At 35.8% G+C, this 13244-nt stretch overlaps 1 protein-coding gene across 1 annotated transcript; it reads right to left on the bottom strand.

The window, feature by feature from the left end:
* Positions 1-8619: 8619 nt before the first annotated feature.
* Positions 8620-12345, bottom strand: LOC135847059 (uncharacterized). Its single transcript, XM_065366453.1, has one exon. It carries the CDS (start codon positions 11600-11602, stop codon positions 9467-9469), a length of 2136 nt encoding a protein of 711 aa, XP_065222525.1. The 5' UTR covers positions 11603-12345; the 3' UTR covers positions 8620-9466.
* Between the last annotated feature and the right edge of the window lie 899 nt (positions 12346-13244).

Genomic DNA, 13244 nt, shown 5'->3' with positions numbered 1-13244 from the left:
GATCAAGCCAACGTAGAAGGCTAAAATTTAGCTTATACCCTATTTCCTACCTCTCGAGTCGATTGGTGATGGTTTTGAACCTTTCTGGAGCCTCCAGCAGATTTCGAGATTCTCCAGTTTTTGCAAAAATTGCACGAATAGTGTAAATATAAAATTCAACACGTATGAACTCGGATTCTCCATCTTTGCGAGCCAGTTGATTGATATAGACATATAGTCGGGGAGCCCACTTAAGGATAAATTGCACCCCCCCCCCGTCGATTCTCCGGGGCAACTTTTTTCTTAAAGGGGGAGTCCTAAGGAACATTTCTAGCCCTTGTACTCAAAAAAAAAGTGGCCCTACTTACAAAATGGCGGCCATTTTGATTGGCAGGTCAGCCGAAATCGCAGATTTTGCGTTCCAACATAGGACTTGCACAAAATTTTTCAAACTGTACAAAAGTAGATCGAAAGATCAAGCAAAAATTTATCACCTGTCAAAATTTCAAGTGCTAAAGTGCGTTTTTTGATTTTCGGTGAATTTTTGAAAATCAAATTTTGGCCAAAAATGAAGGAAAAAATCAAAATTATACCAAATTGGCCAAGAAAGCTGAAATTTAGGATACATCCTATTTACGACATGCCAAATCGATTGGAAACTGTTTCAAACCGTTTTGAGCAGTTCTGGAGCCTCCATCGAATTTTTGAAACTCGAAATTCCCACAAAATTTCACCAAAATGGAGTTGGAATGTCGAAATTTACTCCGCAAACCAATTTCAATACGCTACGAAATCAACTGCAGGGGGATTTCAAGTCGTTTTGGAGCATCCAGGGGTTTTTTCGAAAATTACTGGAGCCTCCAGTAGATATTTGAAACTTTAAATTTCCTAAAAATTCCATCAAACGGAGATGGAAAGTCAAAATTCATTCTGCAAACTAATTTTAATACGCTACGAAGTCGTCTGCTGGTGGATTTCAACTTCAAGTCGTTTTGGACCCTCCAGCCACTTTTTGAGAGGTCGTACGGTGTTTTTTGGAAAATTGAAATTTCCAATAAGTAGCTGAAAGCTTCAAAACCATTTAAAACCATTTGAAACCACCATGTGGTCGACTTCATCTTATTGAAATTAGTTGCGAAGTAAATTTCAGCTTGCCATCTCCATTTGGTAAGATGTTGCAGGAATTTCAAGTTTCAAAAATCTGCTGGAGGCTCCAGTAATTTTCAAAAAATCGCTGGATGCTCCAAAACGACTTGAAATCCCCCTGCAGTTGACTTCGTAGCGTATTGAAATTGATTTGCGGAGTAAATTTCGACATTCCAACTCCATTTTGGTGAAATTTTGTGGGAATTTCGAGTTTCAAAAATTCGCTGGAGGCTCCAGAACTGCTCAAAATGGTTTGAAACAGTTTCCAATCGATTTGGCATGTTGAAAATAGATTGTATCCCAAGTTTCAGCTTTCTTGGCCAATTTGGTAAAATTTTGATTTTTCCCCTCATTTTTAGCCAAAATTTGATTTTCAAAAATTCACCAAAAATCAAAAAACGCTCTTTAGCACTTGAAATTTTGACAGGTGATAAATTTTTGCTTGATCTTTCGATCTACCTTTGTATAGTTTGAAAAATTATGTGCAAGTCCTATGTTGGAACGCAAAATCTGCGATTTCGGCTGACCTGCCAATCAAAATGGCCGTCATTTTGTAAGTAGGGCCACTTTTTTTTTGAGTACAAGGGCTAGAAATGTTCCTTAGGACTCCTCCTTTAAGAAAAAAGTTGCCCCGGAGGATTGACGGGGGGGGGGTGCAATTTATCCTCAAGTGGGCTCCCCGACTAATAGAAATAACTTTTTAAAATCTGTTTGTGCCAAATTCGAATCCAAAATATGCGTTAAATTTAATTTTTAGGTACCCCGTTTCTATGGAATTTTTATTCAAAAACTGAAGAACCCAAAAATTTACTGAAAGCTCCATAAAGGTTTGAAACCGTTACCAATCGACTCAGAAGACCGAAAATAAAAGATATACACCAAATTTCAGCCTTTCATTTTAATTTACTTGAATTTTCATTTTTTTTTCGTGATGTTTTTGAAAAGATTTTTTTTGTCGATAAAGGACGAGTTTGTTTTGCAAAAAGAAAATTTTTTGGCAAAAATGACTAGTTACCTTTTGAAAAAATATCAGTTTTTGATAAAAAATAATAATAAAGAAAAAAACATTATTGTTGGAAGAAAATAAAAATTTTTGAAAACAGACTGATTTTTGATGTGATGAAAAGTAACACTGTTTTTTCACAGAAAAATACCATTTTTGAAAAATGGTTTCTTGGTGAAAAGAAGGGCAGTTTTGACAAAAAGTCACATGTTTTGATTTTTGCCAAGATACGAGAATTATTGGCAAAAATACTGTCTTCGACTAAAATGACAGTTTTTGACCAAAAATAACAATTTTTGAAAGCAATAAGTAAGTTTTTTTTTTGGTACAGAAAATGGTTGTTTTCAAACAGAACTTTTTTTGGCAAAAAGTGACAAGTTTTTCTTTAAAAAAAATTGTACTAAGAAAAATTTTGACGAAGTAAACATTACAGAGTTCTGAATACGAAATGGCTGTTTTGAGAAAAATTTTCAGTTTTGTTTGTACGAAAATGTCAACATACGCAGAAAATGACTGTTTTCTATAGAAAAATACGACATTGTTGGACAAAATTTCAATTTTTGAAACTTTGCCAAAAATAGTTGGGGCAGTTAAAATTTTAGGTTTCCAACATTTTTTGGAAATGGGGGGAGAGGGGGTGGATGATGATGTACCTAGTTGTAGTTTAAATTCAAGCCAGTTGCCTCAGCCTCAATTCATTGGTCACATAAAATCTTTAACTCTTTTTTCATTCCATTTAAATCAGTTTCTTTTTTTGGTTTTTGAAAATTTGGATTTTTTTCTTTTTCAAGACTGTAAAAATAGTGCAGTCAGGTTTGTAAAATTCAAACAAATTACCACTTTAAATATTTTTTTTGGATTTTTTTTTCGAACATTATAAATTTATCGAGTCGCAATTTTTTGGATTTTCCATTAACTAGGAACCTACGTTTTTTTTTCAACTGCTGTTCAAAAATTTTAAATCTTCTCTCTTCCGCTTCTTTATTTGAAATTCGAATTAGATAAAGCATGAAACGAAAATTGTTTATTTATGATTGTTTTAACAAGTTTTTTTTGTTGGTAAAGGCACATATATTTTCGAACGACATTATCAACGTTTATTCGTCTACTGTTTGACTTTAGACGTTCTCATCTATTATTATGTTTCGATTTAAAACTTGTTTTACTCCCGCGCAAAAGTTTATAATTATTGTAGAACGACATCGTTTATTAATGTGTATATTGGCACACCGAAAGAAGCGTTCAAAAAGACGAAACAGGAACGTGTATCGTTTCAAGATCGATATACTTGAAACATCATAAAACGAAACATAAAAGAAACCCCCAAAAAGAAAAAAAAAAAAATCAAAAGAATCGTGTATAATTTGAAAATTTATCTAGTCGATGGGTAGGTAAGTAACTCGTGTCGCGAAGGGAAAAGCAGGGCACCAAAGAAATGTTCAAACCAGCATGAATTTTTGATAAATATGAAAATTTGATTGGCAGAGAATACGATGTTAATTCAAACGAGTGACTTTTTTCCCTTTAGCGTATAAAATTGCTAAACCGAAACTTATCGCATTAAAGGATAAAGAAAAACACCAATTAAAAGGCGACTCCGGCTTCGAGAGTTAATAGAAAAAGGCGAAAAAAAAAACGAGCAAGAAATATAGAAAATATTTTGTTTACTCGCGGATAAAGTGAACGTCGTTGTACGTTGTACAGAATACGATGGCAAAACGTGCCTTTTCAAAGTTTTAAAAGCCAGAATATTTTCGAAAGAATCCCCCCTTTCTGTGTGTTTTTTTTTCTTCTCTGTTTTTTTTATTTATTTTTTTTTATGAACGTATGTTTCATCATTTAAATATTTTAACGAAACTATGTTACCGGCGTATTACCCCGTTTAGCCGCTGATTTTTATCTAGTCCATTTTTTTCATTTTATAAAAAGGTAAAATAAGCATAAAATAAAGGTAAATAATGGCTTACGAAGTATACGAAGCGCGAAGCGCGCTGTAGATGGTCATTTTTATACATAGATAACGGCTCTTGAACAGCATCAGGAATTCACGATAGAGTGTGAGCACTGTGAGCAGCGAAAAAAAAAAAGGCTAGATAATATTGCATAAGCAAGCAGTCGAGTGGCGAGTACAGTGAGATGAGAGGACAAGTGCTTGTTGAGAAATATTCGCTTATTCTATAGCAGCTATGAACCTAATTAGAGCATCCTTTTATAGTCTTAAATGCCAATTTAACGTTGTGTTATTCTGGTTCGTTGTATCGAGTCATGGCCAGTTCATTGTGAAGTACATATTTGTTGGGACAGAAAATCTGAAATATCAAGAGACGTTGGTTGGAAAATTTTTAGAAAAATGGTTTAATCGGATTTCTAAATAATGTTTCATAAGAGTTTCAATTTTAGAATAATATTTGCAAAAAAAAAAAACTGTAAAATTTTAAACGGTTTGGGGTCATTCCACGTCAATTGGACCAATACGTGGTAGGGGGGTTTGGCTATTGTTTTGAAATTTCTCCTGTGGAAAGACCTTCCGAAGGGATGACCAATGACGCAAATTGCAGCCCTCTAGCCCATTTTTAGAGGCAGCCAGGGGGTGTCAAAGTTTTCAGTGAACCTAAAATATCATACATTTCAGCAGTGGATTACTCGATAACCGTGACACCTACCGAAATAGAACTTTTTCCCATGGTTAGGGGTTTTGAAAGGCTTTTTGATGATATCACAAAAATCAGCGTTGCCACCTTTCTTCGTACAAAAAATCAGCTCAAAAAGTTTCGAAACGTAGTTTTCATATCGCTCCGACTCTCAAAAATTCTGAAAAAAATATATTATGGACAACTTTTCATGCTGAACAACATATTAAAAAATTGAGATGGTAACTTGTCGCAAAGTTTATTTTAAAAAATTTTAAGTTTGCAAAAAAATGCGATATTTTGACTTGAAACATGAAACAAAGTTTTGATTGGTAAAGTTGACCCATTTGAACCCTATTTTTACGTATCCGTTGAAAAAATTGTAAAAACCCCTTCACACGGGGAAATGAACTCATCACAAAAATGTCAAAATTCGAAAAAATTTTAAAAATAAACAAATTTTTATTTTTTTGCTATGAGTGTGATTTTTATCAACTTTTTTACGAAATGCATCAGAAAGAGGTCAAAATAAGACAACTGAATAAATTTAAACTTTTTGTAATTGAAAATTGAATTTTTTCGAATTTTGATTTTTTTGTGATGAGTTCATTTTATCGAGTGAAAGGGGTTTTTCAACTTTTTCAACAGATACGTAAAAATAATGGTCAAATGGGTCAACATTACTAATCAAAACTTTTTTTCATGTTTTAAGTCAAAAAATCGCATTTTTTTGCAAACTTAAAATTTTTTTAAATTGACTTTGCGACAAGTTACCATCCCAATTTTCTGATATGTTGTTCCGCATGAACAGCTGTCCATAATATATTTTTTTCAGAATTTTTGAGAGTCGGAACGATATGAAAACTACGTTTTGAAACTTTTTGAGCTAATTTTTTGTACGAAAAAAGGTGGCAACACTGATTTTTGTGATATCATCAAAAAGCCTTTCAAAACCCCTAACTATTGGGAAAAGTTCCATTTCGGTAGGTGTCACGGTTATCGAGTTCTCCATTGCTGAAATGGGTGATATTTTAGGTTCACTAAAAAATTTGACACCCCCTGGTTGCCGTTAAAAATGAGCTAGAGGGCTGCGATTTGCGCCATTGGTCATACCTTCGGAAGGTCTTTCCACAGAAAAAAATTTCAATAAAAATCGCCGAACCCACCTACCACTTCTTGGTAAAATTGACGTGGAATGACCCTTTGATTTAAAATTGAAACGTTATCCCGACAGAAAGAGTTTTTTTGGGGGGGAGGGGGGATGAAAGGGGCGTTTGTCCGAATTATATTTTGTAGGGAACTGAAAAATTTAATTTCCAGTCGTATTTATTGAAATTTTTATCTCCTAGAAGGCTTTTTTTTTTTTTGCAAAAATAAGTTACAAATAAATTATAAAATTTTAAAATAAAACGTTCAAAACTTCGAAAAAAAAACGTAAAATAAGAACCGAAGTTGCAGAAAATTGAATTCCCAATCGTTCTTATCCGGATGAGATAATTTTTTTTACGAGTAGGAAGATCTGTTTTCAAAATTTTTGAGGAAAAAAAACAAAAATTATGAAATTTGAAATGAGACATCCAAAAATGTGCAGAACAATCCAGAGTCCGAACAAATGGTTTTGTGCAAAATATGATGAGAAATATTTAAGTTTTGAAAAATGGAATTTTTGATCTCGTTTTTCACAATTTTTATACTACGAAGCTTCATTTTTTGACAATTTTGCACGAGACAGCGAATTTTGAAATTTGAAATGATATGCTCAAGACTTCGAAGTGCTCTAAAGGCTGCTGGAAGAATTTTGCAAAAATAATTGCAAAGGCCGAAATAAAATTTCCAGTTCTTTTCACTCAAATGCTCCTCATCTTCCAAGAACGCTCTTATTTTGAAATGCGATGCTCAAAAATTCATCATGAAATTTGAAATGGGGTAATTTGCCCTTTAAACTTTTTAGGGTCCAAATGAAGGGGGTTGAGAAAAAAATGATAAGCACCAAAGTTGCAGAAATGAAAGAAATCATGTTTATCGCGATTATTATTTTTATACAGAAAGTTTTATTTTTGAATTTCTTGCAAAAAATGCGAATTTTGAAATTTTAAATAAGATGCTCAAAACATTTGACGTGCTCTGGCCTCTGGAGGCCATTTTCAGTCATCAAATTGGATACTTTTTCGTCGAGTACCTAGCTAAATTTTTAAAATAGTTAAAAATTGGGGGGAAAAAGCTTATGAAGACCAAATTTGTAGAAAATCACATTTTTAATCGTTTTCATGCTTAAACATAATTTTTTCTCAAGGAAGCTTCATTTTCGATTTTTTTTTTTTTTTTTTTTTTGATGAAATGCTCTAAACTTTAAAGTGCTCCGAAGGCTGAATACTTAACTTTTTATGGTCAAGGTTGAGGAAAATTGAATTTCCCATCGTTTGTACTCCAATAATTTTGGGGGAGGGGGATAATTTTCGAAATACCTGCAAATAACTGCAAAATCCTGAAATCTAAAATGAGATGTCTCAAACGCTGAAGCATACTGGGAGTCAAACAATAGATTTTACAAAAAAAAAAAATGACAAAATTGAATTTCTAATAATTGCCCTATAATTTCTTCGTAGGAAATTTCATTTTCAAAATGTTTACAAAAAAAAGAGTACAATATTTCTGAAATTGTAAACTTTGAAGTGTTCTAAATCAACAATAAATAGGAACTGATGTTGCAGATGATCAGATTTTTTGAGAGAGAGGTAATTTTCGAAATAGTGTAAAAAACTTGAAATTTCTGAAATTCGAGATTGGTTGATCGAAACTTCATGGCACTCTCGAGTTTGAACGAAGGGTTTTGCAAAAAAAAAAAAAAAAAAAAAAAAAAACGAGAATCGAAGTTCTAAAAAGCTGAATTTTCAACTGTCTAATAATTTTTCTCAAAGTAGGACCATTTTCAAAATATTTGCAAAAAATTTAAATCTCAAAAATTTGTAATTGATTGCTCGAAACCTTGAATTCTTCATGGTTTTTGTTTTGAAATATTTGCAAAAGAAACCTGCAAATTGTGAAATTTGAAATGGAATACTCTAAACTCCAAATCGCTCCAGGGAGGGGAAGAGGGTGTCAAACAAATGGTTTTGCGGGGTTAAGAATGAGAATCAAAGTTGTGGAAATTTTAATTTCAAATCATTCTACCTCGATAATTTTTTCCCAGAGAGCTCAATTTTGAAAATGTTTGCAAAAACTTGATATAAATAAGCATTAAAAACTTTTTGAAGGCTTCTGGAGCTTGAACAAAAAATTTTGAAAAAAAAAAAAAAATTAGGATCAGAGTAGAACTATTTGAAAATTGAATTTCCATGTCGTCTATCACAATAATTTCTCTCTAGGAGGCTCTATTTTGAAAATATTTTTGCAAAAAACTTGAAATTTTGAAATTTATTTCATATTGAGTAGTTATTTTATTTCAAAAATTCACGTTTTCGTAATATTTTCCCTCAGTTTTCACGTCATCGTCGTACAATTTTGGCAAATTTTTCAATCAGTCCCATCGTGAGGAAAATTTGTCCAATAATTTTTGAAATTTTCCACCATTCTTTAGTAGGTATAAAAATTAAGCAGTTGTGTTGAAAAGTTAGAAGCATGTGGCTAAATCATAAGGTTACCTTTGCCATAAATTGAAAAAGGGTTTAGTTCGTCGGAGAATAAATTTCCCGAAGAAATTTTTTTTTCTTTTCGTCAAAATCATCGTGTAGCAATTTTTTAAAAATTTTCCATCACTTTATATGGTCAAATAAAGGCATCTAAGGTATTGAAGCATTACTCTATGATTTTACTCGACTGATCAAAAAAATCTTACGTCAGATAAAATAAAAATGCGAAACGTTAAACATTGATAAAAGGTTTAATGACATACAAAATTATATCACAATTTTTTCAGTTAAACAAATACCGAATATCGTATTTACAAGTAAAAATTGTTACGAATAAAAAAAGAAAAGAAAAGAAAAAGAAAACCCGTATGATAAAGGCGTAATTTTTTCAAGGAACTTGAAAACGTCGAACATGTTACGAAATTCATAACGATAAAAAAAAGCAGGAAAAATAAAAATTACGACATAAACGCAAAAGGTACGAAAAAAAATCGATAAAATGTCGTCTTTTAATATATGTATATTTTTTTCTTTTAAATAATTTCCACGAGTACTTACTCATTTTTTTTTTTTCAATGAGAGGGAGATACGAAGACGAATAACGTTAACACAGATGAAAAAAAAATTACGCCTTGAATAAAGAAAAAAAAACGAAACATAACATAATGATAAAAATTATCTCTCTTCAAAACACGAATATCTATGCATAATAAACTATAAAGAGACACAAAAAAAAGGTATACAATAAACAAAAAAAAAAAACACGAAAATAAAAAAAAAATGCCGAATAAAACGTTATTCGAAAATAATAAAATAAAATAATACAAAATTTTTAGACGATTAGAAAAAAATGAAAGGAAAGAAATGAGAAAAGAATAAAACAAAAAACAAAATAAACACGACGACTTGGGGGGGATGGGGATGAGAAAAAAATTGATAAAATACACACGGTAGGGTAGATTTACGTTGTTTATAAATAATTAGCGTATTACGAAAAAAAAAGAGAGAGAAAAAAACCGAAATAAAAAGAGAGGGGGAAAAAGAATATAGAGAGATGATGATATTTACATACATTTCGTTTATACGTCCGTTCCACAACCATCTAGGTAACCTTCATCGGGCGATGCTCGTATCAAGACCCTTTTAAGCGTGGTAACCGGGGGCAGCACTTGGACGCCTTTCTGCCACACGCGTATGGTCTTGGCGTTGGGCGGATTGGTGTGCGGATAGCTGTTGAAGCCAGGTATGGAGCTGGACTCAGGCGGACTAGAGGTTGTCGGGAACTCGTTGCAGTCTTTGGGTGCACGCTGCTTATCTGACGAGCTGCAGGTGTTGTTGTCGTAGAACGACGACGACGATACTTCCTCGATAATGGGCGTTTTGTCGTTGGTATCGAAACCGCGGAAATCGGACGAGCTGGAAGTTTTGTTGTTGGTGGCGAAAAACTGCTGAATTTCGTTTTGATTCCACAGACTAGACGGGTAGAGGATATCGTTAGCTCGGGTGTATTGACCTCCGGCTACGTGCTGCGCTTCGATACCGTCCTGGTAGCGGGTATCGGCTATCAGGTCCGGATTCGAGGTCTGCTGGTTGTAGGCAGCACCTCCGCCTCCTGCAGACTTGAAGGCCGAATCGTCGAACATGGCAGTGCGATAGGATAAATCACCGTGACGTGGTAACGTTTGAGTCGTATCGGTTCGAGAATAAGGTACGATACCGACTATACCTCCGACTCCTCCGATGTGATGGCCTCCTCCTCCTGCAGCCGATCCGACCACCACCGAGTTGGCGTATGAGGATTTTTTGATCTCGGCCGATGGCTCGATGGTGAGAGTTTTGTTATCGTTCGACTGGCAAATGGTACCGTTCGGGATGATCTCGTCGTTGGATCGTTTGATTTGACGAGCCGGAGGCATCTTCTTGATACGGAACAGAAGATAGACGATGGCGCTCAGTATTGAGAATATGATCACGATCAGTACGACGCTGATGCCGGCTGTGTAGCTGCTGTTCAAGATGGCGAAACCGCTCAGACGATGGCTGACTTTGAGCGTGAAATTGGTCTCGGCTCGGCCCGCCTGGTTCTCGGCTATACACGTGAATTGACTAGAATCGGATTCTTGGGCATTGACCAAGGTCAGCACACTCTTACGTTCGACGTCTCCGGTCTCGAGAATGACTACGCGTTGGTAAGGGCTGAAATTACTGTTGTTAGCCAAAGTTCGACCGTTCCAGTGCCAGGTGATGGTGGCTCTGGGTATCGAGACGACTTTGCAAGCGATCGAAGCGTTCCCTCCGGCTACCCCGTCCACGTAGCGGTACTCGGGCTTCACCTTGATCTCCGGCTTGCAGGCGAAATCGTCGGCGTGCAGTTGATGGAAGGATTTATTGAGCACGCGAGTCGGCCCGCCCAAGCAGACCGGATCGATCGGATACGGCACGTTTTTCTCCACTAGCCATATTTTCAACTTACGTAAACTACAATCACAGTACCAAGGGTTGTCGTGCAACTCGATGCCGTGCAGCCCGCTCAACGAGTCCACCGTCTTCATCCTCAGCTCGCTCAACTTATTATCGTTCAGTCTGAGCAGCTCGAGGTACTCGACTCCTTCGAAAGCTCGAGGAGCTATCGTCTTAATCTGGCAATGCGACAGATCCAGCTTAGTCAACGAGCCAGCATTTCGGAACGCCAAAGGGTCTATTTTCTGGATCGGATTGTTCGCCAGCGAGATATTCCTCAAATTGGGCACGTCTTCGAAAATCGACGACGGTATCGAAGTGATCAGATTCTTCGACAGATCCAAATCAACCACGTTCGACAATCCGCTCAAAGCGCCATCGTCGATCTGACCGATCGAGCAATTTCGCAAATACACTTTCTGCAAATCCAGCAACGATAACTTGACGAACGTCTCCTTAGCCAGGATTTGCAAATTATTACCGGATATGTCCAACAACTGGGTCTCGGTATCGATACCCTCCGGTATAGTGATGAGGTTTTTCTCAGTACACTCGACACTCTGCTTACCGCTGCGCCATTTACACGTGCAAACACCCGGACAGAAATCCGAACCGGAAACCGAAACGCTAACCAAACCAAGCGTCAGCACCATCGCATAAAACGCCGAAAGCATATTCGATATTGCCGATGATGCGCTCGATGAACCCACGCACAATACGCGGCGAGATTTTTCATCGATTTTTATCGAAACCATTTTTCTGCTCGTGCATTTTTTTTACATACGTCGAAGATCTCGACCAACACCACGACCGAAGATCGCTAGTCGACCCGAAACTATTTATCGAATTCGCCAATTCGACGACACTTTCGTACATCACACAATTTTTCACGCAAATTTTTTTTCCGCCTTTGGAACGAACACTTCACAAATTTCGGTTCACTTCGTATAAGGTAGAATGAAAAAAAAACACCGCAACTCGACTCGGATTTTTTTTACGAACAAATTGTCGCGACACAACAAACCACAGGTGGAAAGAATCAGGTACAAAGTCGCGTCACTCTTGAATAATTGAATAGAAAATACAATATCGACGCGATATTACCAAATTACTATTTCTATAATACTATTGACACATTAACTCGTCGAAAACTTACAACGCACTCGCATTTTTACCAATAAAAACAACACGAACACGAATAAGTATACCGTAAAAAAAAACTTTCAAAATAACGACGCAGTAAAAAAATCAACCAACAACAAAACACGAACTCGAGTTGAAAAATATTATTGTGAAAAAAATATCAACTCTCGAAACGTTTGGTAGTATTAAATAAAAAAATTCGTCGTTCGAATGAAATTAATTGTTTGAAAAAATACGCGGATGTCGGCGCGAACACCTCGACAATGTTGGAATCGCCTGGATGACGAACATTTAACCACTGATCAGTTGAAAGAAGCGGACGGCTTGAAAAATAGCGTGCTCGTGATCTCGAAGGGGACTGGTGTCGAGTAGGGTGCGCGAGAGAATCCGACAGCGCTGCATCTGGAATTCGCCGATAACTAAAAGAAAGCCGAGAATATGTATAGGACTCGATGATGACCTCCGATCCTCCCGCGCCCACATATTCGGCGTAGATATTTGCAACTCGAACTGTGAAGAAGGGTGAGTGACGATATATGTAGCAGGTTTCCAACTATTTGGAAATAACTTTATCGCGGCGCGAATCGAATCGAGGGTGAAAAATACATACACTTGTAGTAAAAATCACCGAATTCGTCAACCCCTCGTTTGTACTGGTCGTTGTCATGTATGATAGTGTGAATGTGTATAAGAGTGTACCTGGGTCGAAAATGATTTTTAAAGCTTAAATTTATCGTGTACCCTATTTTCGATCTCCATCATCCTCCAAACATTGATCGAAAACGAATTCGAACCGTTTTGAGAAGCACTATACAGCCTCCAACAGATTTTTGATATGTATATGAAATTTCCATTTTTAGCACGATGAAGTTGGAATGCCAAATTTACGTCTTTATATGTACCTCAAGTTCAACGTATTAGAGCCTATTGAAGGTGTTTTGGCTAGTCTTTGGACATTTCGGAAATTCCAAGTTTTCAAAAAATACATAAAAACCGTCCAAATTCTAGGTTACCTACCTAATTTGGCAAAATTTAGATTTTTCTCAATTTTGGTCTGAATTTGATTTTAAAAAATTCACTAAAAATCGAAAAATGCGCTTTAGCACCTGGAATTTTGGTTGCTGATGTATTTTGGTATGCTCTATCAATTCATTTAATTTCTTTTTTAGTGGGAGGGGGAGGGAGGTTTAGAAAAATTGCAAATCCTACAACGCCGTCATGAAAATCGAAAAGTGGAGGGTAAGGTGGATGTTG

Source organism: Planococcus citri, chromosome 5 (assembly GCF_950023065.1).
Source record: "Planococcus citri chromosome 5, ihPlaCitr1.1, whole genome shotgun sequence".
NCBI lineage: Eukaryota > Metazoa > Arthropoda > Insecta > Hemiptera > Pseudococcidae > Planococcus > Planococcus citri.
Note: the sequence above shows the minus strand (reverse complement) of the source record. Positions and strands in the feature narration are given on the sequence as shown.

What these genes read in the sequence shown, in the direction of transcription:
- LOC135847059 (XM_065366453.1), bottom strand. Translation starts at nt 11,602, where the DNA reads ATGGTTTCGATAAAAATCGATGAAAAATCTCGCCGCGTATTGTGCGTG.